We start from the raw sequence: 26,440 nt of genomic DNA, 5'->3' as shown, positions 1-26,440 counted from the left end.
GGGGGGGGGGTGGGGAGAAGGGAGAAAGAGGAAAGGAAAAAAAAAAAAGAGGAGGAAATAAAATTGTGCAATGTGTGTTTGTGCCTACATCATGCCGAGGAGACACTTAACTGTAAATAATCTGTGTATCCCTGAGGTAAGATACTGTTTCTGCTTTCCCTGCACAGTGCTGCTGCAGCACGGAGCTGATCCAAACATTCGGAACACCGATGGGAAATCTGCGCTGGATCTGGCAGACCCCTCTGCAAAAGCTGTACTCACGGGTAAGATGCTTACATCCATCCTCAGCATTGTTCCCTGTAGCTCATTTTGCGTGTGCAAGTTCAGTATCTTAAAAGCCTTCTTCTGCCTTTAGGATGATCTGTTGTGTTTGATAATTTTGAAACTGTGCCTTTTACCAGATTTCGTTTTGTTGTAACTGTCATTAATCTGCTGTGCTGCTAAAGGTTTGCTTATTCTACTTATGCTAAAACTGCAATAGTCTGTCATAACATTGTTCGTTATTCACTGCCTTTCTGTGTTACTTTCTGAAATTGCTATCCAATGTGAGATTGAATAGGAGCCCCCAGCCTACAAAAAATAATAATAACCAGGTCAGTTGTTTTAAGACCTTCAGTGTTGAGCAAGCAAGGACAATTGTATAACTATAAAAGTACCTGTGATCTGAAAGACAACCTGCTACTGACTGCAGAGACTAACAGTTACCTCGTATTTTGCTGCAGATCCACATGGTACCTCATTCTTCTTCCTCTTCATTAGTCGTTTTTGATAGAATTCTGTCACCTATTGATTTCTTCTCTTTTTGGGGACTACTAGCTGCCAGATAGTATTTTTCATGTAAATAATATACAACTTTGTATGCAGCTTTTTTTTATAAATTGACTGTTGTAGCATACTAGTAAGCATTACAATTTTAATTTAGTTGCTTGTCAAATAAATATTGAGAAATACATGCTCCTATGTGCAGATTTTGACGTGTAGGGAAGAATGTTTAAAACAAAGTAATCCTTGATTTAAAAATGTGTACGATTAGATTTATAGAAAAGGATTCGGCAGCTAAGCTCCACTTAAAGAAATAGCTGTTTTTGTACCTTTATTTCCCCTATCTCTTTGTCTTTTTTTTTTTTTTTTTTGACAGCATAATTTATAGGTTATGTGCTATCCAATACCCAAATTCTTTCTTCAGATGATGTTCCTTCCACTTTGTCAGGAACATTTATTCATCTTTTCTTTCCAGTACGCACTGACTGCTATACATAATTATCTAAAGCTCTGCAGTGATTCGAGGGTGCTTCTGGAACAATGCACTTTAAATACATATGGTTTAGTTTAATTACTAAGTGTCAAATTTAAACACATTCCTACAGCGTTAATTTCTATGTTAGCTGTATTAAGCAGGTTAATGTGATTTTTTTGCTCTTAGTAGTGCAGTTGTACAGGTGTTGAGAATGCAAAGGGCATCTGGGAGTCAAAGTAACTAAATGGTTTTAAGGGTTGTTTAACACCTGGTTGTGGGAGCTTGGTATGTGTACCGTTTGGGGGGTACTGCTTTTGATGTATCCTCAGACTGCTCAGAGGGAGCTTGAGGGCATAGCAAAATATGCAGGGTCTCTGCTGATGACTTCACATGACTTCTCTGTCGACTTCTCTAGGCACTGGATTAGTGCCTTGTGCTATAGGCATAGCGGAGGGCAAGGTGTCATTGCAGCCCAGTGAGATGGGTTAGAAGCAGCCCTCTATGTGAATGCAGCATCTGTACCCTAACACTTGTGTATTGGCACCCAAATAACCAAGCTTCTGAAATGAATGGTTGCAGCCAGGTTGTGCATATCAACACATGCACACAAATCCAATTCTGCTGCTCTTTAGATATTTAGTGTTAATAAGGTGAGGTAAATTTGGATTTTTTATTTTTCTGGGTGAGAAAATCAGTTTTTGGTTTTATCAGCTTTGTCCTCAAGGTGGCTCTTGACTGTGCTGGGCTCTCTCTGTGTTGTGCACCTTAACTCCAGTCTGTAAACAGTTTGATTCCTGCTTTACCTGCTGTATGCTTCCAGTACATTGAAGAAACTGATTTTTGGATGCCATTTAAATGGAAACTTTCTACTAAGAGCTTAATTCTTCTGGATGCTGCCCTGCTTTCTAGCAGCCCTGTTAGGCTGCTACTTTCTCATTCATTTTCCCTATGTTATCATCTTTATGTCTGTCTTCATCGCTCTGGAAGAAGGAGGCTTAAGGGATTTCTTAGGCTGTATCTGGCTTGGGATAATCTTTAGCTACAGCAATGCTTTGTAATTAGGTGCATCAAGACTTTAAAGGTATTACTGGATTAAGAATCAGGAGGATGTTAACTTAATTTCCAGTATTTAGTGTTGAACAGTGGGATTTTTAGAGCTTTTAAAAGTGGAATGCTTCTGAAAGCACAATCTGTAGTTGTTACTGCATGTCTTTAAACAGTATGTGTGTCAGGGCTGTTCTGAAGATGTTATTTTTAGTGCCTTTTCTATCAAGTGTCTGACCTTAATAGACTTTTCCACACTGCTGCTCTATTGATTGTGGGAGAGCAGGGTTCCTTTTATCACTTTTTTGATCAAATTCATGCATTGATGTTAATCACTTTGTGAATGAAGTATGTTAATAGTCAGTGTTTGGCTTGCAGCTTAGAAATAAAGTGAAAATGTGTTGGTAGCTGATAAAATCTTTTTTTCAGTTTGACAAAGACTTCTGCATGGGTTTCAAAAAGGATGCTTCCTGTGTATAAAGAACATTTCTAGGTGTTCTGGCAGCAAGTGCTGAATCCACAGTGATGCGTTCTTTTCTGCTTCTCAGTCTAGAAGAGTGTATAGTATCTTTTTCTCCCCATTTGCAGAAAGGATATATAATGCACTGGTTTCTGGGATGACTTCCAGCCATTTTCTTAGACTATTCTCTTAAAATGTATTGAAAAGGTTATGCAACGCAAAGGGTAGGCTAACATTTGGATGGAAATAGACTTAAAAAAAAAAAAATTATTTTCCATCAAATTCATTGTAATTTGCAATAACCATCTAGTTTCAGCTTCTTAAAAAATATTTATAGAGATGGTGAACCTGCATTTTAGTACTTAAGCAGGAAAGCAGTCTTTTTTCCCTTTCTGCGGAATAAGCACCATTTGTGTGAGCCAAGCACTTCGTGACTTAGAGTGCAAAGATTTTTTTTCTTCCCTAGCTTCTCTTACTGTTCCTGAATTGGGTTATCAGAAAGAGATTGTAAGCATCTTTTTCTCTAGGCTAAAGTGCTAGTACAGGCTCTAAAAATATCTCATCTGATAAACAGAGCCGTTACTTCAGATTAATATCCTAGTTAATTTTTGTTCATTTGGAACGTGTGGTTTCTGAGCTGGGGACTCATGTTGGTGGCTGTGCCTGGCACTGTGGGACTCCCATCCAGAAGAGGGCCTTTGGGAGCTATTGCAGTTCAAGTCCTATTAGTCTTCATTATTCTCTTCAACTGCTTATTGCCTCTTTAAACATTGATATCCTTTTATATCTTTCCTGTGCAGTATATGAAGAGCCAGCAATATTGTTAATGAGAATGATTTAGTTTGAATGTTCACATATTGATGCTTTTTTTGCCACCTCCCCATATTGTCTGCTGTCTAGAACTGCCTTCTGTATGCGAACAGTTGTTTCTGTACTTGAGCTGTTAGCAGGGGCTGAGGATGCTTAGGTGGGTAATATATTCTTCACTGTTCCACGTCACTGCTTTGCAAGGTTGGCTTTGATTGGCTTAAGGCATTACATTCTTGAAAGAGGTCCAAACGAAGAAAGCTTAACTGCCGCCTCTCCAGATTGAGGAAAGATTTTTTGGAAAGGGGGAAAATGATGTCTTGTTTGTTAACAGAATCAATTTTTGAAGTTGAACAAGATTCTGATCTTCCTATTTGCTGTGGAAAAGTCTTTTATAAGGAAAGTAGTTAGGTGCTATTAAGCTTTTCTCACACAGGTTTTTTGGATGTGAAGGACAGCTTGAGTGAAAGCACAGTCATGCTAAGGTTATCAGAAGTGTTAATGAGGATTCATATTTCTGTCTCCTTGTCATGTCAGCTTTTTAATTGAAGTGGGGAGCATAGTCCATGTATTGAAATATATTTGCAGAATTTTTTTGAAGTGAGCTGCCTGCCAGGAAGGGGAAAATCTGATGTTTCATTCCAAAAAGTTCATGGAACATTGCAGAACAGAAGATGGATGCTAGGCACAACTCATTAATTTTAGAATTATTGGGATGAGAAGAGGGCTATAGTTTTTGTTTGTGTGGCTTTTATTATTTGACAGTCTTAAATCCCCTAATCTTTCCTTCTGATTTGATAATATTTCTTTTCAGGTGCACTTAATGATCCATCTGTACTAGATGGATACTAGCATTTCTTTTTGATTTCATTAGAATAATCTTTTCACCTGCAAACCTCCTCCTCCTTTCCTTTTATTGATCTAATTCTTACATGTTGCCTCCTCCAGAATCAAATCATTTGGACAACGTGTAGCTTCTGCCTTTAAAAAAGCAGCATCATAAACAGCCCTGAGAAAAAGAGAAACATTTGCAAAGGGAAGGAGGACAGATATTGCTTGAATGGTTTGAGCTCTCCATTTTTCTGAAATTATCTTCTGACAAGTGACCAGAGTCTGCAGCCTTAAAGACAAGTGTGAGAAATCCAGCCATGTGAGGAATATCCTTGCCTTCTGATGAGCTGTCAGCTTATATCTTGAAGCAAGTGGTATTAAACAGTACTGGAAAAGGCCTCGGTAATTATTTGTTTAGCATTCAAGTAGGTTTGTTGTCTTTGTTTTTACTGGGAAAGAAAGAGGCCATTTGCATAACTGCTACAGGTATGGTATGATGCCTGTTCATTTGGAGTCCTTGGCTATAATTGGTTTACTTTCTGGAGATTTATTAGAACCATTGACCTGCCTTCAGGAATGCAGGTGCATAGCTCATCCTGTCTTTAGAATGATGTGAGCAAAATATGCTTGTAGCATCTATGTAACGTCAAGTCTATCATAGAAACAGCCCTCATCTGTAAGTTCCTGATAAGTGGATGTGTATATCCTTGAATTAATGGACAATCCCCTATTTTTAGGTAACATTATAATTGTGACTATCTTGTTATATTAGAAAGCGTAAGTTTAAGAAAGTCTTGTTTTGTGTGTGATTCCAGTTCCCTCTTTCCCTTTTGAAGGAATTACGGAGTTTAGGAGGAAAACATCTTCCTTTCTCAAACGCCACCGTGTTTCCATTTAATTTCACGTTTCTTTTCACTTTAGGAAGAGAGGAGCGAACATTTCCTTTTAGCTACTGTGTGGTACTCTGTGTACTTGTTTCCTCTGCAAGAAGAGCAGTCCTTGTTTTTTACATACTGTCTGTATGTAAAGTTTTACTTGAAAAAATGTGAAAATGAAGTTTCACATGTGTTAGTATCTTCTATCAGTGATTCTTTGTCCACTTTCCAGCACTAAATTTATCTTTCAAGATAATATATCTAGATTTGAGCATTATGTTCTGGTATGACATCCAGTTGAATTAATTCTGTAGTGATGAAACAGTAGTGTTAGTGGCATTTCTTTGTTCCAGGCTTTATTTAGTAGAAGTAACAAAATCAGAAGTAATAAAAAACAAAGGGTTTTCAGGAAACCTCTGGAATTCTAAATTTCTCCTTAGTTTATGGTTTAGATTCCCCATGAGTATAATTCCTGATTATATTATGCATGTAGTATTTATTGGCTTTATTTCCTGATACTCATTTGTTTTATACTATTGCTCATTCCCCGAATTTGTCTTAAGTCTTTCTAAATTCTTTAGTTTTATCTGGTAATTCATTCATTTAAGTGTTTCCTTCCACGTTGTAGATTACTTAACAGCAGTTCAAATGTTTTTGTTGTCATAGTGCAAACAAGTAACTCTGGCTTTTAATCATGCTTTGAAGCATCTAGCCCTTGGAAGTGCTTCTCTTCTCATTCCATGACTGTGTAATTTCTCTAATTTTATGTTGAAGGACTTTGTTCAAGGATTTATGTGAGCCATTGCATACGTTCTGCTGCCTAAATTTTCTGTTTCCATGCCTTAATATGCTTGGATTTATTCCTAATGTGACTGTATCTCTGGATGATATATTTGAGAATTTAGTTTTTGAATAATGACAGCCTCTCCTTTGTATCTCTTTGTTCCCTATTTTAGAGGTAAGCACTATCATCCTCATTCTGTGTTTCAGTTAAGTTGTGTGTCTTGAAATGACTTCTTTGGAATGTGGCCATCTGCTTGGATCAGGCAACTTGTTCTTTTTGCGTTCTTGATTTAGGTAAGAAGTTGAAAGTCTGTAGAGCCTGTAGGTGATCAGATCTGAGGCATTGTGTGATTCAGGATCAGTGCTTTGATGAAAAGCATAGCTTTGATTTACACCATCTCCTTTTCTAGATTTTTCAGTGTTTCAACTTTCTTTTTAACCATGATGTTCATGTAGCACCATTTTAATAAGTGGTCTTCCAGTGGAGTCAAACTCTAACTTGTTCCTTTGGAAAATTAATTCTTTTAAAGTGTTCACAAAGCACCTCAGTACAGTCTTTTAGTGCTCTGTTCTCAACCCTGCTCTTTGCATAGGCTTTTGGATGGTCTGAAAGCTTTCAGAAATCTGATGTACTCTTATTTATGTAATCTGTAATACCCAGTAAAACTTAATATGAAACTCAAAATAAACTTTTTTTCCTAAAATCTGTATCAAATTGACAGAATAACAAATAAGATTTCTCTAACTTGTAAATAAAAGCCTCAAATGTATTTTCTGTGCCCTAGGGAAAATGATTGCAGAAATGTGTAAGAAGCATTTCTATTTCTGTAGTGCATCAGAGCACTCGTCTTGTTTGTTTCTTTGCCTTGAGCAATGACCAGTCTTATCCTTTGAAGAAGAAAAAAGAGTAAATGTTGATTGTATAATTTTATTTGTTCAGTGTAAGTTACTTTTTGTTCATTTTGAGTCTGTTTTTTGGGTTTTTTATTTTTTTATTTTTTCTGTAGTCAATGCTGTGAATTTCTGAAGCAAACTTATGGCAAAAACTTATGGCAGCCATGTACAGTTTTGGTCTTAACTACATTTTTCCCACAATACATGGGTGATTGTACCAAAGTGGCCTTTTCACACTGCATACCATTCTGCATGGGACAGTAAACCAAGGTGAAGTACTACTCTACTGAGTGGGAGAAGGTAGTGGTGTGATAGAACTTTTGCTTCTGTTCCGAGTACGATAGCCATACTGCAATTCCAACTATTTCAATGGATTTTCTTTTTGTGCTGTCTTTGATTACTTTAATCTAGCATGAAACTTTCCCATTTTTTTTTTTCATTAGCTAGCTACAAACAAAAGCTGCGATTGCTTTCATTTTTTATGCTATAACTTCAACAGCAGTATGGTGTTTGTGCTGTTTTCTTCTCAAGTGAGGCTATGCTAAAATTTTGAAAGAGCTGAACACTCATAACCAAAACCTTGTGAGTCTGTGTGTGTAAAATATTTAAGGCTTTTGTTCCAAGCTAGATGGATGAATCTGAAAGAATATTAATGTTGTGTAAGGAAAATATTCTGACTAGGAATTGTGAAAGACATCTGATTTTACCTTTTCATTCACTTATTAGGATATAGACTTTGCTTGTAAGACTGCTGACTATTCCCCACTGCCTCATTCAGCAGAAATTGTAAGGAAGGCTTTGCTCTGAGGAGGAATCAAACTTGCACAGTAAAGCAGAATGTTATCCGACTCCTGCTTCATTTGCTGTAGAAGTAGAAAGCAACAGGGAATGGTGCAAGATGGGAAGAAAAAGGTTGCACGTACGGTTAAAGCAGCTAAATATTTACTTTGGAAGTGTAAGGGAGGGTCCTACATGCTGTTGTGTCAGCATTGCTGACCGGTCCACATGATTTTTGTTTCTTTCTCCTGTCTTCTAATCCCGTTGTCATATAAATTCCTTATGCAGAGTCTGTGATCTCCTCAGCTTCTCTGTCCAGCTTGCCTCCCTTTCTCTTCTCTCCCCTCATCTACCAGTGTCATTTTCATTCTTCTGATCTTGAACTGGCAAAATAACACCTTTAAGAATCTTTAATAAATGTGCAGATACTAAAATAATGCTGCACATAAGACAGCAGAGCTACAGCTGAGATTGGAGAGCCACAACTAAGCAACCTCCTTCTTGTATGCCATGAGCTTCTTTGCTTTCCCAAGAGCTGTTTGAGTTTGGAAAACAATGCAAATTTAGGAATTATTTGGTTTTAGTGGACTTGCTTCTTTTAAAATGTCTTATTTAGCTAGTGGCTGTGGCTTGAAAGGTCCTACTGGAATAATCTGAGTAAGAGGCATAGGTTTGATATAATACCTGCTATAATGCTATAGTCAGTGGCAGTCCGCTGGTAAGAGGCTCTGTCAAGCTCAGAAACCCCAGTGATGAGGTGCTCCTGCTCTGCGTGGTTGGCCAGGCACCGGGCTGTGCTCAGAGATATGTTTGGACAGGGCACCTGGCTTGGTCAGAATCATTTTTTTCATTTTACTACAGATGGTAGAAACAAATTCAAGGACGAGTTTGAGAAATAGTTAACAAAAAAAGCTCTTAAATTTAAAGGCCTTTGGGCTCCTGAGTTATATTTTTGTTAATATAAAAGATCAAGTGATCATAGGGCGAAGTATCGAAAGGAGAAAGAGGATTGCCTTTTACTTCCCTTTTCTTATGAGGCATTAAATGTCTAAAATAATTTCTTTTCAAACTTACTTTAAAATGTTTTCACCTACTGATGGTGACTTTTTCCTTTGAAAACTGTTAGAGAAATTCTAAAGTTAATATAACTAGCTTATATCAGACAGTTTATACTTAAGTCTCTGACAGTCTCCTGTGGGTTTATTTGCAGCAGTTTGAACCTTCAGTGCTCCAGGTTTTATTCTGCCCTTTTGCTGATGCTGTTGTTCTCCTTGCAGGGATTGAAATACAGCATATATATCCATCTCTGATACGCCATTTCACTCTAGGATGCTGGGTCGTAAATGGAATGGGATGTGTGCTGGACTCTGCTGTGGCATTTGCTGCTTCTAACAGTTCTTAGATGCCTTTATGTTTGTGCAGTAAATAAAGCAGGTGTCCAGCAGTAAGATTTAGTTTGTTGTGCAGTCCTCATTGATATGCTGAACGCTGGCTATCCTCTGCAGAGAGCAAGTCAGGGATCCTATGGGAAGAGAAGTGGTATGATCATAGCAGAACGCATGTATATGCAAACAAAATGTGCATGGAAATAGAGGGTAATGGGTTTTAATGTAAATGTACCCTAGCCAGTATGATCATTTACTTCAGACTTCAACATTCTTCTTTATTCTTGACTATAATTTGAATGGCTCTTTTATCCCCCCCCTTTATTTTTTTCCCCTGGCCAGTCTAATCCAAGCAGCAGTTTTCAGAAACCTCCATTTTAGACAGATAGGGCTGGATTTTTCAAGTTGTCTATGCTGGGCATTTCTTCTAACTTTGCAGGATCCAGGTGTGTTCTGTCATGCTTTGAGTCTCTAATCAGAAATATCTAGATGTTAGTTTCTTCTCAAAGAAGTTCTGTATTTTTTTTTAAAGCATAGAGCAGTATGTGTGTTTTGTAGATAGCACAGGCATTCTTTGTCTACAAGAGAAAGGTGCTATTCTTCTTGTGTGATTTTAAAACTTAGATTGAGATATGCAATTAGAATTTCAGCCTAAAGGAATCAAACAGAATTACAATGGAAGTTAGATTTTAAATCGCAAGTGTTAAATAATGTAGAGTTTCCTAGCAGCTACCAGAATTACTACAAGCTCAATGTACAATTAGGATTCTGTAGAGTCATATTTCTTGGATGCAGCTTGTTTTGCTTTCACATTCTTCCCAGCTTTTAGACAACCCACCTTGATAGGTCTTTTTGAGATCAATTTCAGGGTGCAGGGAATTTTTATAAATGAAAGAACGTATAATGGAAATTGAGTTCATAGGATTTATTTAATGAGGTCATCTGTGAATGAGAGGCATGGTTGCTGTTTACATTTCATGTGACCATGGGTATGTTCTTTGTGCTCTACCGAACGTTCCAGAGATGACTGAGGAGATGTAAGAAGCTTACATTTAACATCATGTAACCTAAAGCATCACTTTGAGTGGCTTGGGCTGCCAGACCAGGGCCAATATGTGTGGGTCCATCTAACACCACTTCTTCCACACTGTGCACATCTTCCACACCATGACCCCAACCTGGTGTCCAACCCATCTGTTGAGGAGGAGTGATTGAGGGAAGGCAATCTGACACAAACTAATCAAGTAGACACTTCAGTGGTGACTCATATAATTAAATTTCTCAGCAATGTATTGCACGAGGCTACCTAAAAAAATGTCGGAAAAAGGATGTAATTGATAGCCTCCTGTCATGACACTCAGTTGCAAGTAGTGTGTATTTCTTGAATGTTACGTCATGAAATAAAGTATTTAAAAGATTCAGTAGGAGAAATTCACTTAAGTTATCACAAATACTGTAACAAATGACTACTAAGATTCAGAACTTCCAGGTTTTAGTTTCATAAGCTTATGCTTTTCTGATCTTTTCAAGGGGAAAATGCAGGCATTTAAAGCTTAACATAACTTGGATGTGCTGGAACGCAAACAAACCAAATTGTATATCCTCCCAGGAGGCTGAGGTAAGGAAGGAGGAAAACTACCCATCTAGTGTTTGCCTCATTTCAGAATTTACTGTTGGAAAGCAAGCAGATCCTCTGATGAATATCTGATGCGCAAACTTGAATTTCATAGAATATGATGAATGGGTAGGACTAGAAAAACTCTAGGAAAAAAACTAAAAACTTGTTTAAGTAGCCAAGCATTTCAGTTTAATTTATTCTGTTGTTACAGTAATTTGATTTATGGCTGAAGAATATGGGAAACTTAGTTTAAGATGGAACAAACCTGTCTGAATATTGGTGTCTGTCTCAAGGCTTTTGCTAGCCTGTGGAGACTGGTGACCTGCTTATGCTTTCAGTCTTGATTCGGTTTTGTGCCTAGAAGTTATTTTTCAGTGAAAGATATTTCTCAACATGGTCTGACAGGATCCAGTTTTTCATGAGGCAGTGATTTCCATTAATCATTGGATTGCTCTGGTGATAGAAAAACAATTGCTAAAACTTTTCTGTCCTCTCAGCCTCCTTTCATACCTCTGTGAAGTTTTATTTAATGTTGATGTGCTCTTGGGGGCCCTAGCAATACCTAATTTGAAGTGTGTGCATCACAAGAGAGGTGTGGCAATGAAAGTGGGTATCTCCATTCTGAGTATCTTCTTGCTACTGGGGGTGGACAGTAAACATGAAAGAATTTAGGCAATTTTTGCAAATTTTTTTATGTTGGTTTTGAGGCATGAGTTTGACAGGCCTGGTTTTTTATTTGTATGCCAGGGGGACAAATTTATTTCTGAGATTCTGATACACTTTTAGTTAATCGTTATGAAAAGTCTTACTTGCATTTGATTTGCAATCTGGCTGGTCTTCCAAATCACCTGTTTTCTCTGTTCATATTCTGTGCCATTCTTGGACAGTTAATTTAAGGTCTTAGTTCTCAACAATCTGTTGAGTAGAGCTGTAGGTCTACAACAACAACAAAAAAAGCCACAATTATAATACTTTTTTAACCTTCTATATGCATACGTTAATGTTTGAAAATAGGCTTGTGTGGGTGAGGTGTTGCTGTGTATCATGTAGTAGTGTAAGCAACTAGAGGCATGCAGCTGAAATTGCAAGAATGCTACTGTTGCACTATGCATTTTTTCAAAAAGGTTCAGGAGGTGGGGTGTTTCTCTTCACCAACAAAAAATGTTTTTCCTCATTTTCTGTTGAGCTTTGGTAGCTTAATGCAGTTTTAATCATATGACAGTACTTTCTGACCTCTGATTATTGCAAATGCCCAAGCTGGATAATTGTCTCTGGTTTAAGAGACTAAGGAACTCAAGACTGAACTAAGTGAGAGCCTCAAGACTTTGCAGTAAAGTTTTTAAGAGCTTAGTGATAGCGTTCTTCTGTATGACTGAAATTCCTTTATTGATCAGAAAAATTCCAGAGCAGGTTTGATAGTCATTAATTAAAGGACTTTAAAGTTAACTTGATGACTGTTCTTGATTTTTTTTCAGTTTATATTTTTCCCCTTCTGATGATCAGCTATCTGAAGGCTTTTATATAGTGATTCATAAGTATAGCATAGAAATGAAATGAAATTGCTGCTGTTTTCAGTGGTAATCTTGTTTGGATTAGTAAACCAATGTTTATAGCCTTTCTATTTATTAAGATTAAAAATTCAGTAAAGATAAGTAGTAGAGTTATGAATAGTAAGCCATGCAGCAAATACAGCTGTCATTGCACAGCTCCTTTTTCATGATGGTAAGTATTGCAGATGACTTGCATTATGTTTGTGTTGGGTTTCTGGGTGCTTTCATGAAAACAGTGTTTTTTTTTCTTTTGAGATAGGTGTCCATTCACCAGTACTTATTTTGTCAGCTTGCTATCATTTTCATGCAGTGATTATAGCTTTTATTTGAGTCCTGAATTAGGCTTTTCATTCCTTAGATAACTTCTGCTGTGAAGAGACCTCCTTATTATTGCCTTTTCATTGTAGCTTTGATTTTTTTTGTCTTGTCACCTAAAATTAGCTAACATTTGAATTAATGTGGTCAACAACTCTTGTGAAAATGTCCAACAAGAGTTTGTAAATATGTATGCTTTATTCAGGTATGATAATTAGACTGCATTTACCTTGGAACTTTTTCAGAACGTTTTGCAAACTTAATTAAAGATATTAAAAAGCTCTATAATTGGTACAGTGTATTAGTCTGTAGAATAATTTGACATTTTCTATGAGTACAGAAAGCTTGGTGTGTTTTGTTACTGTTCAGTGTCCTTGAGTAAGAGAAGAAATTTGTAGAATATTTAAGTTTTTGAGAGATTTCAAGATTGGTTACTGAACTGATGCTACAGTGTTCACCATCGTGGGGTAAAGCGTGGACCATTGAGATGAAGGGCTCACTGGGGCTCTTCTGCTCTGTGTACTGCAGGTAACTTCTTTGGGCAGTGGCTGTTGTCTGCATCTCGTGAGCAGAGAAACCCTTTTTTAAAAAGAGTAAAAGTTACTTGTTTAAAGTATTTTTTTCTCCTAGTTACTTTAGGAGAAGCGCAGTATGTGGTGGTGAAAAAAAGGAGACAGGTCAAAGCAGTATTTCTCACCTTGTTAATGAGCAGAGAGATCTGCTTTGCATTTTCTACTTTTATTGCCTCTGTGGACCAAGAAATGCAGGTAGGATTTTCCGTTTGAAAATTGAAGTCATACTTCTGAGCAGTATCTATAATGTCTTAAATGCAATCACTTTTCCTAACTTTGGGAAAACTATATCCCTGATGGATATTTATGGAACTGTTGAGCTCAGATATGTAAATACTCAACTTACCCTTGAAGCCTCCTGAATCTCTGAGTCAGCTCTCCTTGATTGCTCTGTCCAATTTACTTCCTTGTTCCAAGATGTCGGTGTTGGTTCTCTCTGCAGAAATGGCGCCTTGCAGTTCTGCAGCTTTCAGTGCAGACGCTAGCACTGGGTCTTTCCTCACAGGCTTTCTCCCACAGCCTTCTGCAGTCACTGATGTGCAGTCTGTCCTTTTGGATGTGTTGTTCTCCGTGGTGGCATTGACAGCAACCTCTGATATTTCAAGGACATTAAAACCAGCCTTAGAAATCGTCCTACTTTGATTTTTTTTTTCTTTTACTGTACACAAATCAAGGGAGATGAAGATCAGTATCCTTTTCTAATCATAGCAATCTGTGTTTGCCTTTTGTAGAAATGAACGTTATCTTTTTTTTCTTAGTTTGACAGTTCTGATTTTATGACTATAGTTTGTTCTTCTAGGTAGTAGACTTTCTTTTATTCCCCACATACTGTTCATCCAGTGCCAAACTGATGAGGAAGCTTAATCTGTCATACAGTCAAAATTAGTTTTACTAAGGCTTAAATCTCTAATTGTTTTACTAACAATTTTAAAAGGTATGATTATATTGAAAATGTGTCAGCTGTGGTTTTTCTTCTATTGTTACTACTTTAATATATGAAAGAGAAGTTCTGCCAAAAAAGATTCATCCTTGCATGTTTCACAGACCTGTTTGTTTCTAATGTGCTTCAGATTATTATTTTTTTTACATTAAGGTTTTCTTTGTGATTCGTACCTAATCTAGTAACATTTAATCACCTTTTATAATTCTTTCCTGCAGTACAGTGGGACTGTTCTTAGGCTTAAAAGAACTATATGGTTAAATGTTTTACTTCATTGGTGGTGTTGAACAGTTGCTAATTTCAGCATAGTAGTTAGTCTGTTGTCAGCCTTACACCAAGGAATAGAATTTTGAATTGTTACCCTATTATTAATGGGAAGTTTACTTGTATCTGGCAAGCTGTAACATCTAAGCAAAACACTTGGTGCTTTGGAAATGCGTTGGTAAATCATAGTCAATTATGTTGCAACTCTCGAGAGAACCAGAATTAAATGTAACAGCAAACCATAAAGAATGAATGCATGTATATTATGCTATTATCTTTCATACCTTCTTAACAGGTATCAGAAACCAATTTTCTATGATGCTATTTCTATTCCTGCCAGACAAAGGGAGCTGTGTTTTTCATCAAAGAAGAACAGTATTTTTCAGTGGAAATTTACAGACCCTGCAGTTGAGCCTTTTTGTAGAACTGTGGATGAGTGCATTTTTTTTGTATGGCCAGTTGTTTCAAGCATCCATCTTGCCTTTGTTTAGTGGAGTTTTAGTAGATAGCTAACTCTTGAGATACTTAAGCTGAAGAATTGGACTTGCTCCTTTTTAGGTGGAGTACTTGATCCAGTGCACTCAGCTTTCTTTACATGTAAGCCATGGTATGGTGATATTTATTGACAGGGTTTCTTGAACATCTCAAAGATTGACCAAGGCTTGTGAGTCAGGTGTGGGGACTTGCAAGTCTCAATCGCTTCTTTCAAGAGAGACTGTGCAGTGGGGTTGGCTGCCAGGCTCTCAGCAACCACACTTGCTGCCTGTCCTCAGTGGGACAGAGGGAGAAAATGAAATTAAAATGCTTGGTGGTAGAAAGACTTAATAGACTCAGTTTGGGGTGGTTAATCCAATCTATTGTGTGCTATTCCCCTGGCCTGCAGTTCCTGCCAGATCATCTGCTTCTGGATGGCAACAGCCTGTTTGCCATGGGCCTCTCCATAGTCTGCAAGGAATGTCCTGCACCCAGAGCTACTATACTTGTCTTTTCTTCCCTGACCCTAGTGTCCGCACAGTCATTTCACAGTTTTCCATCCCATATGGTTTTTTTGGAAGCATTTTTTAAATAAAGATATTGGATTTTCTATTTCACATTGTAATTTATCATGGAAAATATTTTGCCGGTGCAGAAGTTTGGCTTGAAAGATTGCCTAAATAATTTATTTGTGCCATGTAAAGAATTGCTGCTGAACATGAGTAATGGCACTGTTTTCTCAAGTTGTACCTCTCCTTTAAAGGAATGTATACTAATCTAGGAAATTCCAATATTTCCACTATTGGTAACTGATAATGTTTTCCTGAGAGCTTTACATATAGTTAAAGCCAAAGCACTGTTATAAGTAGTGTGATCTTTCAGCTTCTTGAAGATTATATAAATTCAAAACATAATAGTAATGTGTTATTGTGCACTGAGAACAGCTATCATTTTCAGTAAGTTGACTGGCATGAGTTTTAGTTCTATTGCATTTTTCTTTACAATGCCAACCAGAGTCAGGTGAGTGTTTTTAAAATACACTTAGATTTCCCTTGCCACAGCAACAATAGTTACAGCTAATATTTGTCAAAACAAATACCTCTAATGTAATGCTTTCTACCTTAAGGAAAGCATCTACTCTTTCTTATAGAACAAGCATAAATAAAACTGAGGACATTAAGCATCACATATAATGGATAAGGAAAATGTTGTGCTGTCAAACTACTTACTAGAGATTTTATTTCCTGGCACCCTTCCTACCCCAATAGATCTCTTTAATGTTTTTCAGAGACTTCAGAGCAAAGTTAGTGATTTAGCTAGTAATTTCTGGATCCTTGCATCAAGTCAATATAATCCTTTAGACTCTTATTGATATGTTTTTAAAATGTTCTTCTACCCTCTCATTCTCTATGGGAGATCACTAGGAAGTGCATAGTCTCCCATCTTTTGTTTTGACTTTTCCATGGCTGGCTTGGTCTTTAATGTTAGTGGGGAAGAATCTTGAAATGTCTCTATAATAAGGCAGTTCATAGTGTGTGCACGCTATGATGCAGAAGGCATGCAGAGAATGGCCTGTGGCATTTTCTGGTGCATTAAGAGAACCACATTGCTGGAAACAGAGATATTTGCAATGTACCAAAAACTGTCCCGAGTTGAGAAGCAAGTTTTCCTCTGAAGTTCAGGTACCATCAAGATTACTAACTGCTGAAAGAGAATTGTTTTTTGGACCCAAGATCTGAATGGTAATGCTACCGTGTGTTTTATCTGTGACTCCTCCCAATCTTCTGTCACCTATTAATTTGCCCTTTGCCATGTTGCTTAGGTCACAAATGAAGATATTAAATCACATCGATTGTAGTATCGACTCCCAGGGTTATCCCATAATGACTGGCATGCACTTGGATTTCATGCTGCTGGTCACAGCTCTTTGAGCTGAGCAGTTCATCCAATTTTCAGCCCTACACGCTATCTCCTTATCTAGCCTTCGCTTAATCAGTTTGTGAGGATGTTCTTGGAGAAGGTGTCAGAAGCCTTACTGAAGTCAGAATTCACAATGCCCAGTACTCCCCTGTCAGCCTAGAAGCCATTCATTGTATTGTATAAGGTTATCAGTTGTGTCAGGCATGATTTGCTGCTCATAATTCCATGCTGACAACTCCCGATCGCCGCCTTGTCCTTCACGTGTCTAAAATAACTTCCAGAGTTATTTGCTCTGTACCTTTTAACACAATGGAAGTGGGGCTCACTGATTGATAGTTCATTGAATCTTTTTCCTTTCTTTTTGAAGAGGGAGTTGATTGTTTTATCTGATTCTCAAGATCTCCAGATTGCCATGACCTTTGGAATCTAATTGTTTATCTGGGGATCAGTGCGGTGTTTTCATCTGCAGAGTTTGCTCTGCTGAGAGTTCAAGCACCACTGCAGAATTTGCATTCAGTGGGGTGGTAAGTACTCTGTTGTGTGGCCTTCCAAAGTGTTGCCCAGTGGTTTCTTGTCGGTGGACACTGTAATTGTACCTTTTGTCTCTTGCGGGATAGTCCCACCTTAATGGCTAGTTACACAGGTTAATGCTGTTCCTAAATGGAGCAGTAAAATGAAATCAATGCTTGGAATAGTGGGAAAGCTTGTACAGTTTTCTTCTGCTAGTTGCAAGGTAAGAAACTCTGAAAAACATGAAAAGGCTTAACCCAGGGCATGCATTTCTCATTCTTGAAGATGAGAGGCCTTTCTATAAAGTGATTAAAGTTGCATTAAACATTAGCCTTTCAAAGGGAAGACCCTCATTTCCTTCTGTGTTTCTCACATGCTTATTTCATACAATCTAGAGAACTTAGCCGGTCATTCATGCCTAGGGAGCTGGGGTTGTCATGAGTTGATGATACTGATAACTGGACCTATTGTTGAGGTCCACTAATGTTTTTTGAGGAAGCTAAAACTAAACTTCTGATTGCTACAACCTCAATGGTTTTAGCTTTAGCTCCCTCTAAAATTCTCTGATTACATTTGCTATAAGGGGATGCACAGCATCCAGCTCCTGGCCCCACACAGCACCACCCAAAATCCAATCCCTTTGTCTGAGAGTGTTGTCCATAGCAGCACAATATGATACCATGCATGGAAATGGAGGTAAACTGAGGAAACCATGAAAGTATATACCAACAAGCTTTAAGTATATATAATAACTGCTCAAGTTTTGAAAGCAAGTTAAATTTGAATGCTTTATCTGGTCATGAGTTTGTTAAATATCTATTCAAAATAACTGCTTTGAGCAATGAAACAGTTAACATGGATGATTTGTAATGAATTGTTATATGAGAGATGTTCAGCTGAAATGAAGGAAGCAATTGACTTGAAGTTACTGTTTCTTCTTTTGTGTAGACTCAGCCAGAGTTTTAGATGCATTTACTTTGTGTTTCTCTCCTGACATCAGCTTAGCTGACATCAGCTTGTCCCTTGATAGACTGTGAGACACTCTTGCTGTTTATTGGTTTCATCAGTCATGAAGAAAAATACCAATTGTTGCAAATGACATTTGGTCAGTGGCAGGATTTAGCAGCGCTTATCCAATACCACTCCTTCCTTCAACTCTGGCAAATGCATACTGCTGCTGGGAAAGGACACAATTCAGAATTTGCCTGTAGCTTTGGTTTAGTTAAACCGAGGTCAAAGTCTTAGAGGAGCACGTAAGGGAATAGGTAGCAAGAAAGTTGCAGGAATACCTGAAAACTGAAAGTTAGGCATAAACATGGTCAGCAGTGCCACAATTGAAGTTGTCCTGGTAGCCTATGCTCAGTTCTGTGGTTTTGTCTGTCGTAGCCAGTGGATAGCTCCAAACCTTTGTAGAGGTGGGATGAAGCAGGTCTAGAGTAGAAGTCTGTGAGTGTTAAGGTGTAGGATCTGTGCTTTGATGCAAGATACAGCAGGAATAAGAGGCAGAGCAGACAGCATCAGCTCTGTTTTTAAATAACTGAGCATCTTAGGCTGTGTCTTCCCTAGTACTCATTGTTGCTTATTGTTCCTACAGAGGGTTAAGTGCATTAGATAGGCTGATAACTTCATTATTGTTCTACTTCACTGTTATTCAAGGCACGTGTTGAGTATGCTAAGAAGGAAGATTGGCTGTGATAATGGCAGCAGGTATGTGGCTGCAGAGGTGTGTTGTGCTTGGGCTTCATGCTGCTTTGTGGTTGCTGAAGAGACAAAATGGGCAACGAGCTGAGCTAGAGCATGAGTTAGATTCACAGAGCAGTGTGCAGTGTTGATTCCTGCGTTCAGGAAAAGGTGACGTAGTAATGCAAAGAGAGGTCTAGAGATATTATAGGCAGATGCTACCCTCTTCCTTGAAAGCAATGATTATCTGATATTTATTGAAATAAGTATGTATCTGCAGTGGAGTGTGGCAGCAGGCCAGAATTCATTCTAGCGCAATCTTGAGCCAAAGAGACAAGGATGTTGTTTTGCAGCAGAGAAATGTAATCATCCTTCTTCATAGCTCCAGTTCAACCAAGCCCATTACACATAAGAAATGAAGGTCAGTTGGGATGCTCCAATGCATGCCTAAACTTAAGTGCACTTCAGTACTCTAGCCATACAGTTTCTGCGACTCAGAATAAGTATTTTGTAATCTATTCAGATTCTGAGTAATAGATACAAAGTAAATGGGAAAAGTACAGAGGAAAAGAGCTAAGTTAAACTTGAAGGACTGAAAATAAATGGTGTGAGCAAGTAAAAGTGTGGTGAATATCCTTTAATTCACTCATTTTAATGTTCTGTTGCTACATCATTAGCATAAATGTTCATCACATCTGATGTTCAGATCCCTTTTGCACTGCCAGAGCAAACTGTTTCTTGTGTATTTGAGCATTAGATCTATAAAAACCAAGGAAACAGAGGATGATTCCTGAAATTGAAGCAGAGGAAGCTGAACTCCAAGGAATCTTTTTTAGCATTAAGTCTGAGACCTGTATAGTTAGCAGTTTACAACATACAATCCATTTAATAAATTAATTGTGCTGTAGCATACAGGTACTGAGGATAAAATTTCTGAGAACTCAGCTCAGAAATCAGTCCTGTGGTGACTATGAACCTAATAATTTCTAACCCAAAGGTAATCATAGTCATTTTATAGCTATTAGTCCCGGTGTCAGCAGTGATATTTGGCTTACAGACATCTCCCTGTCCTCGTCACTCTACCCTGATTTACAAGGAGACTGAAATGGTGCTGTGAAGAAAAGACAAAAAGCCTGGCATCAAAGTAGCAGGATGCGCAAAACGCTTTGCTTTGTCATCTAAACTTGAATATTCATCAGAAATCATTAAAGCATATTATGAATATTGCACTTCTCTATTAAATCAAGAGTTCATGGCATAGGGTTCTTTCAGTAAGCTGAGCTGTTGATGATGAAAGTCCAATAAGGAAAAAGAAGGTGGCTCTTCAATATAAGTTTGCAAAGTATGTGAAGACTAATAAAGAAACGTGATGTAGAAGGATTCCTGACACACTGCCCTGTTGGGATTAAAATGAATAATGGAGTGGAGACCTATACAGTAGAATTCTCTGCCCTGGTGTTGTCCCTCCCACAGGGCAGACAACATGAATGTTGATCATTCTGGGTGCCTTGTGTCTTCTCCATCATATCACAGTTCTGTGGTTCAGGTTCATAATGAATATTTTTCCCTTTGCAGTTTGTAATTCAGACTAATGGCATCCTTGGCATTGCTGTGGCTAATGTAGTAACAGCTCCCTGCATGAATTGAAGGTATTAGGAATAAATCATTCAAGCCACAGGGAGAGTTGCCTGCCTCCTTTGAGCCTTGTGGTTTACCTTTTTTTAGGATAACTTGTTTTATCTTCCCTTCAGGCTCTTTAATGTTCCTAACCTGTAGTAATTGCCAGCTGAACTAATATTTCCCCAGGTATCCACGTGGATAGAGTATCGTAAATTGCAGCTAGTAGTCTCTATCAATGAAATGTCTGTTGTACACAGATGAAGCATCTTTCAAAAGCAGAGCTAAGACTGTGAGGTTCCAATCTTGGGTGAGTGAGTGAGCCAAGGGAAGCTGGAAAAGGAGAAACTCATCCTCCAGAGGGGACAGCATTGTCCTCTGGTGTCCAGGAAAGACAGGCATGGAATTTTACTCTGTACAGGAGTAAAAGCAATACTTTGAGGCTTTTTGGATGGTGAGAGGGACTCCTAATGAAATGTGTAAGGACTATCTGAAAATGTTTACAAATAAAGAATGCTCAAAAGAATCTCCAGGAGACTTATTCATAGATACTGTTCCTTTTTGCCAGATATCTGTTCTTTGAATAGAAGTTACATAAACTCAGTACTGCACTGCAATGAGATAAGAGGACTAAAGCTACAGCATTTTCAAGCGTACATTTTGAAATGTCATTCCAACATATTATGAAATAGTCACCTATTCTTCAGGATGTAGGTTTTTGAATGACACAATTGCTTTCAGTAGTTCTATATTTTCATTTTTTTGGTTAAGTGAGCATTTACTCCTTTCAAGGCATTCCTTTCTGTTTTGAAATTAAACCTCTTGTATTTTCTGCTATTTCACTGCCACTTACAGCACATAAACTCATTTATTTATTAGCCATAGAGCATAATCGTCCACCTCCTGGGCTCTGCAAATTTGTTTTTGCAATTCATTTTTGCTTTCCTTTTAAGAATGATGTTCTTACTGTTTGTTTGAACTTTATTTTGTGCAATGCTATGAATATTTTGGCAGAGATTTAGAATTCAGTTAATTCTTTCAATTTGGGCAGGGAAGCAGCTCTACAGTTTCACAAGCAGCAGACTTGGTGTCATGGAATTACCAGTACCTTTTGTCTGATTGCAATATTAGCCAAAATAATTACCTCTTTTTGTGGCTGTGTTTTATGTATGCCAAGCCAGATGACATCAGCGGGTGATGAGGCTGCCTGCTGTCCTGGGAGGAAGCACAGTATGGTAGTAGGTACAGGACTTGTCAATATGGCTGTTGTAAAGAGAGCAGAAAAAAAACTGTGTTGCATATCAGTACTTCTGAATGCTTCTTGAATCCTCATACCTGCCACTGTCAGCCATAAAACAGCTGCTTCCCATGACAAATGACTGATTTTCTGCCATTTCCATGTAAAATCTGCTTTTGAGTATGGTACTTTAATGTGGAACAAATAACAAAAACCCAAGATGGAGTGGTATTAAATCCAGGAAAATAGGGCTATTCGCTGCTGGTATTTCTTTATTTTTATTATTTTTATTTTTGAGTAGATTTATGCAGGGAGCTGAACTTGGTCAAATGTGCGCTTTGCTTTAGGAGCTCTGTTCAGGCCAGCAGTGAATAAGCCTTGGGACCACACCACTGAATAGCTGATTTTATCTGAATCTATTACTTTGTAATAAATTCAAGCCTATACTCATATTTGTATAAAAACCATATTTTGATGGTCATATTCTTCCTGCTACTCTATTATAGTAATAACAATTATTACTCTAATAGACTCTGCTTGGAGGATTAAGGGTCATCACTGCTGTAGTTAAATACTATTTTCTTCAGCAATTAATGCCATAGCCAAAGTTGTATGCAGACTGCTGAGTGTTCTTCTCCTCTCAGAATTCCTTTTGCTGATCTTAGGATCTGTAGTACTTCGTCCCAGTTTGATTCACTTGTTACACAAAGTGGCCAGGAGCAGATCAGGAGTGTGATGGTAATTAGAAATTAATGGAGAGATAAACAGGATTCTAAGCTCATGGTGGGGAAGGTACAGTATTACTACTTCCTGATGGCATATGCTCTGCAGAAGGAATAGTAATGCTGAGTTAGCTCATGCTGAAAAAATACACACCTGGGGCATGGGAGAGACGGCCTGTATTAACTCTTGCATGGTTCTCTTTCATTTTAGGTCAGAAAGAGGTTTAAAATATCACTTTTTTGGAAGCTGAATGAAATGTATCCCAGAGTGACTTCAAAATAAAGCCACTGTCCAAACCGGCTGCATTAGGAGCTAGTGGTAATCTATTAGGTAATAGGATAGTCATAATGTATTTCCTTGGGAATATTATTTAATATCATTAATGGTTCTGATGGATGAGGAATGTAGCAGTACTTCTTTTGCCAATTAAATTTTCAATTTTTTGAGGTAAGTAGAGTCTTTAAATCTTTTGAGAATTACTGGAAATAACTGAGAGTGGAAAGCAGCATTTATTCCTCCTTCTTGCAAAACATAATTAAACTAACTTGCGCTGCAGGTTTGCTCAGAAACCTGCAGAGGTATTGTGCAGAAGGTACAAGCAGTCATATCTCCTTTCCAGCCTGCAGTGAAGAGAAGAAATCTGCTTTGGATGGTGCTTGATGCATGAGTCTTCTTGTGACTACAAAGTCCATAGTTTTCTAGTGCAATATAAATACAGAGTGCATGGATTGTCAGCAGCGTCAAGCTGCACGTAACCAGTGGCTGGCTCATCTTCTGTAAGGTGTCTGTGGAACAGGCAGCCTTGGATTGATTGCATCACATGAAACTTCTCATGCATAAATGAACAGTTGAAGAACAAATGCTCTCCTTTAGAACTGAAACATAATGACAGCAGTCTGGTGAACTAAAGCTCTTGTTTTTAATTAATGAGTTAGTATCTCCTTTTCCCTACCAGCCTTCTTTTCCTGTGAAGCTATTGTTTCTGCACTTTGTAGTGAGCTATATTGCCATTTATGGTAACGAGTTGTTTGCTTTTTTAAAGAAACCATATGTGTAATCATATTACCTACAAGATATTTTAAACAATGAGATTGAAATGAAGTACTGAAAATGTTACAAAATTTCATTTGTATATAGTATTTCATTCTTTAACTGTTGGTTTAAAAAAGCACACAAAATGAATGCAGTCATTCAAACTAGACTTCCTGCATATTTGTATATAATTATTACTCTAATATTTCCATCTTGTGATATGTTATTCCAAGATGAGTAGCAAATAGCACCTGGCTATAAATAACAAATATGTTTTCTCCACTTGGTATTTGAATAGATGTTCTTTTAGTGAGGGCTAAGAGGTTTTTAAAATTTGTCCTAGTTTTGGGTGGGACACAGTTAATTTTCTTCCTAGTAGCTGATAGGTTAAGATATTTACGTGACTTAGCACATGGTGGCTGGTGCTGAGTTTTTGCATGTGTGCTTTTTGGGAGTAGAGGTGAGTTATGATCTTGCAGCGTGATGTGCTATGTCCTTTCTCTGCAGTGTGCCTTTACCATTCAGGAATATTCTTCTGTTTAGTTCCTTTTATTTCCTTAGCTTCATCTTTGTATTCTGTGATTTAAGAGCAAGAAAATTTGAAACTCTTTGATAGAGGAACGTTTTCATCTTCCTGCTGTTGAGGTGTGAAGAGATAACATTTCTAACAAATAGGACAGCACTTCTGGAAAGAGTTTCTATGGGAAACAGATGTCTGTTATGTGCTAGACATAAACTTAATGGTACTGCTATGATTTCAGATGTACCTAAGACCTTTTTGATATGCTATCTAACTCTTCTTGGAGACCAAACCCCACAAAGAATAAATGTGCTGTTTATTCTTAGATAGGACTGCATCTAACAACTGCAATTCCTCTTGTATGTTTAGGTGATATTCATGCTTTGGTTTAATTGCCAAGAACCTTTTTCATTGCTTAAGACAGAAGTAGAGGTTTTACCAACCTGCACTGTACAGAGCTGCAGAGTTCTTGAAATGCTGCTTCCAGCCTGTCCTTAGAAGGCATTGTGTTTCTATAAGGCTGAGTCAGGAATGCTTTGGTGTCCAGCTTTGTTCACCTGTCTGAAAGCTACTCCCTGTAAGATGTTGCCAGCCAAGTGATTTGGTAGAGTTGTGGCCAAGGCCAAATGATATTTTTTGTTCTAATTCCCACTTCCCTTTGAGGTGTGTTGCTAAAAGTGTTCACTGTCAGGTGAGGGTTGTCAGTTTTTAAAGTTTTTCTTACAAGTTGCTAACTTGTAATCATGCCCACAGTTCCTCACTGGTCTCCAGCACAGGCAAAGTTAAGGTGCCACCTTTCCTCCTTGGAAATATCCTCCTTGTGTCTTTGGTGTGTTTACTCTCTGACAAGCTTAAAGTTAAGATCATTCCTGTTCTGTCTTTTAGCCTGTCACCTTATAAAATCAAACGACTTGCCTGTGAGATGTAGCTGAGTACAGATACATAAGAGATGTAAAGATACTAACCCTTGACAAGTGAGAAGGGAATGTAATACTAAAATCCAAAATTATCTTGTTCATCTTTCTTATGTGTTTCTTATACTACTTAATTATAAGTACCTTTTCCCAAGGGATTATCTTTCAACATAGCTCCTTTTTTCCCCCTACGCTCTTAGGTGGTTACTCCCACAACCTTGTGCTTCTGGGATGGCAAAAATGCCTTGCTCTGATTTAACTTCACATTTTAGCCTCAATTGTTACTGTACATATAAGAAAAGTTAACTGTAGAGGGCAGTATTGATGAGTATTTTAATGGAGTGATCAGATCCTTCCAAAAGCAGTGACATTGAAAATAACATTGTAATTTCCTAGAAAAATCATGTTGAAGAAACCCAACAAAACAGAAAACTAATGGTCTATCACAAGCACTGAAAGCTTCTTATACCAATTATGACTTGACTATTTGTTTAAATACTTAGAATGAAAAGCATAGCTTGTGTGGATGTGCATTTACTCTTCAGTTCTAGATCTGAGAAGCCCTGGAGAATCAAACGAAACGTATGCTTTAGTTCATTTCCATGATATTTATTTCTTTACTAAACTCTGTTTGCATTCCAGTCTCTGTGTTCTTTGTAGCATCCCAAGTAGGGAATCTCCCCTTTCTGCTCTGTACCATGTTTCTATGTTAGCTGAAATGTTGTGGGAGAGGGAGAAAAAGAGAGAGCCTCAACTTATTTCTTAGTGTAATTGCCTTGTAAAAAGCACTGTCTGTGCCATTCAGACAGCTTTTTCAGCTTGCGGTAGTTAGATGAAATTTCAGCACTTTGGAGAGAGAGTGAAATAGGATTACTTGTTTCAAAATTATGCTTCAGGACTGATTCATTCTGTTTTTCCTGAAACTAGAAAATTTCTGTCTCCAAGGCATGCATATATGACTGATATTTCAGTCTCATATGGTAAATTTAAAGGGTTCTAGTGAATTAAAACTGGAATAGATTATTACTTGTAACTAACAGCGGAGTTGGTTTCTGCTGCACTGAAATTTTCTGTGGGACCCAGCTGTAGGAATACCATATGATTATGTATCACCAATTGGCATAAAAATAGAATAATGGCATCTTTAAGATTAAAGAAGCAAGAGGAGCCGTCTGGCAGAGAAAAGCTCATGCAGTCTAGCTGCAAAAGACTAGAGGTGCTCCTTTACTTGCAGTTGCTATCATGAAGCCAGAAAGCACAAACAAAAGGAATACCTTGGGAGCCCATAAAGCTTTCTGTTGGTGCATGCTTGTCTTCCATTCTGCTGTATCCAGTGCTCTTATTTGTGCACACATCCCCAGCCCAGGGTAGTCAGAGAGCAAGCAGTTGAAAATTGCTTGCCTCATTGTATTTGTTGGATCATGGTTTTGGCCATCTTTTTAGTGACAAGGGCAAACCAAT

General features: G+C 37.9%; 1 protein-coding gene across 1 annotated transcript in view; it reads left to right on the top strand.

The window, feature by feature from the left end:
- Nucleotides 1-26,440, top strand: part of TNKS (tankyrase) — a 105,489-nt gene that overhangs the window by 24,012 nt on the left and 55,037 nt on the right. Inside the window, exon 3 of the mRNA XM_048943227.1 lies at nucleotides 168-263. Within this exon, the coding sequence (XP_048799184.1) occupies nucleotides 168-263 (96 nt within the window). The remainder of the gene's footprint in view (nucleotides 1-167; nucleotides 264-26,440) is intronic.

Source organism: Lagopus muta, chromosome 4 (genome assembly GCF_023343835.1).
Source record: "Lagopus muta isolate bLagMut1 chromosome 4, bLagMut1 primary, whole genome shotgun sequence".
Classification (NCBI taxonomy): domain Eukaryota; kingdom Metazoa; phylum Chordata; class Aves; order Galliformes; family Phasianidae; genus Lagopus; species Lagopus muta.
The sequence above is the reverse complement of the archived record's forward strand: the minus strand, read 5'-3'. Positions and strand labels throughout refer to the sequence as shown.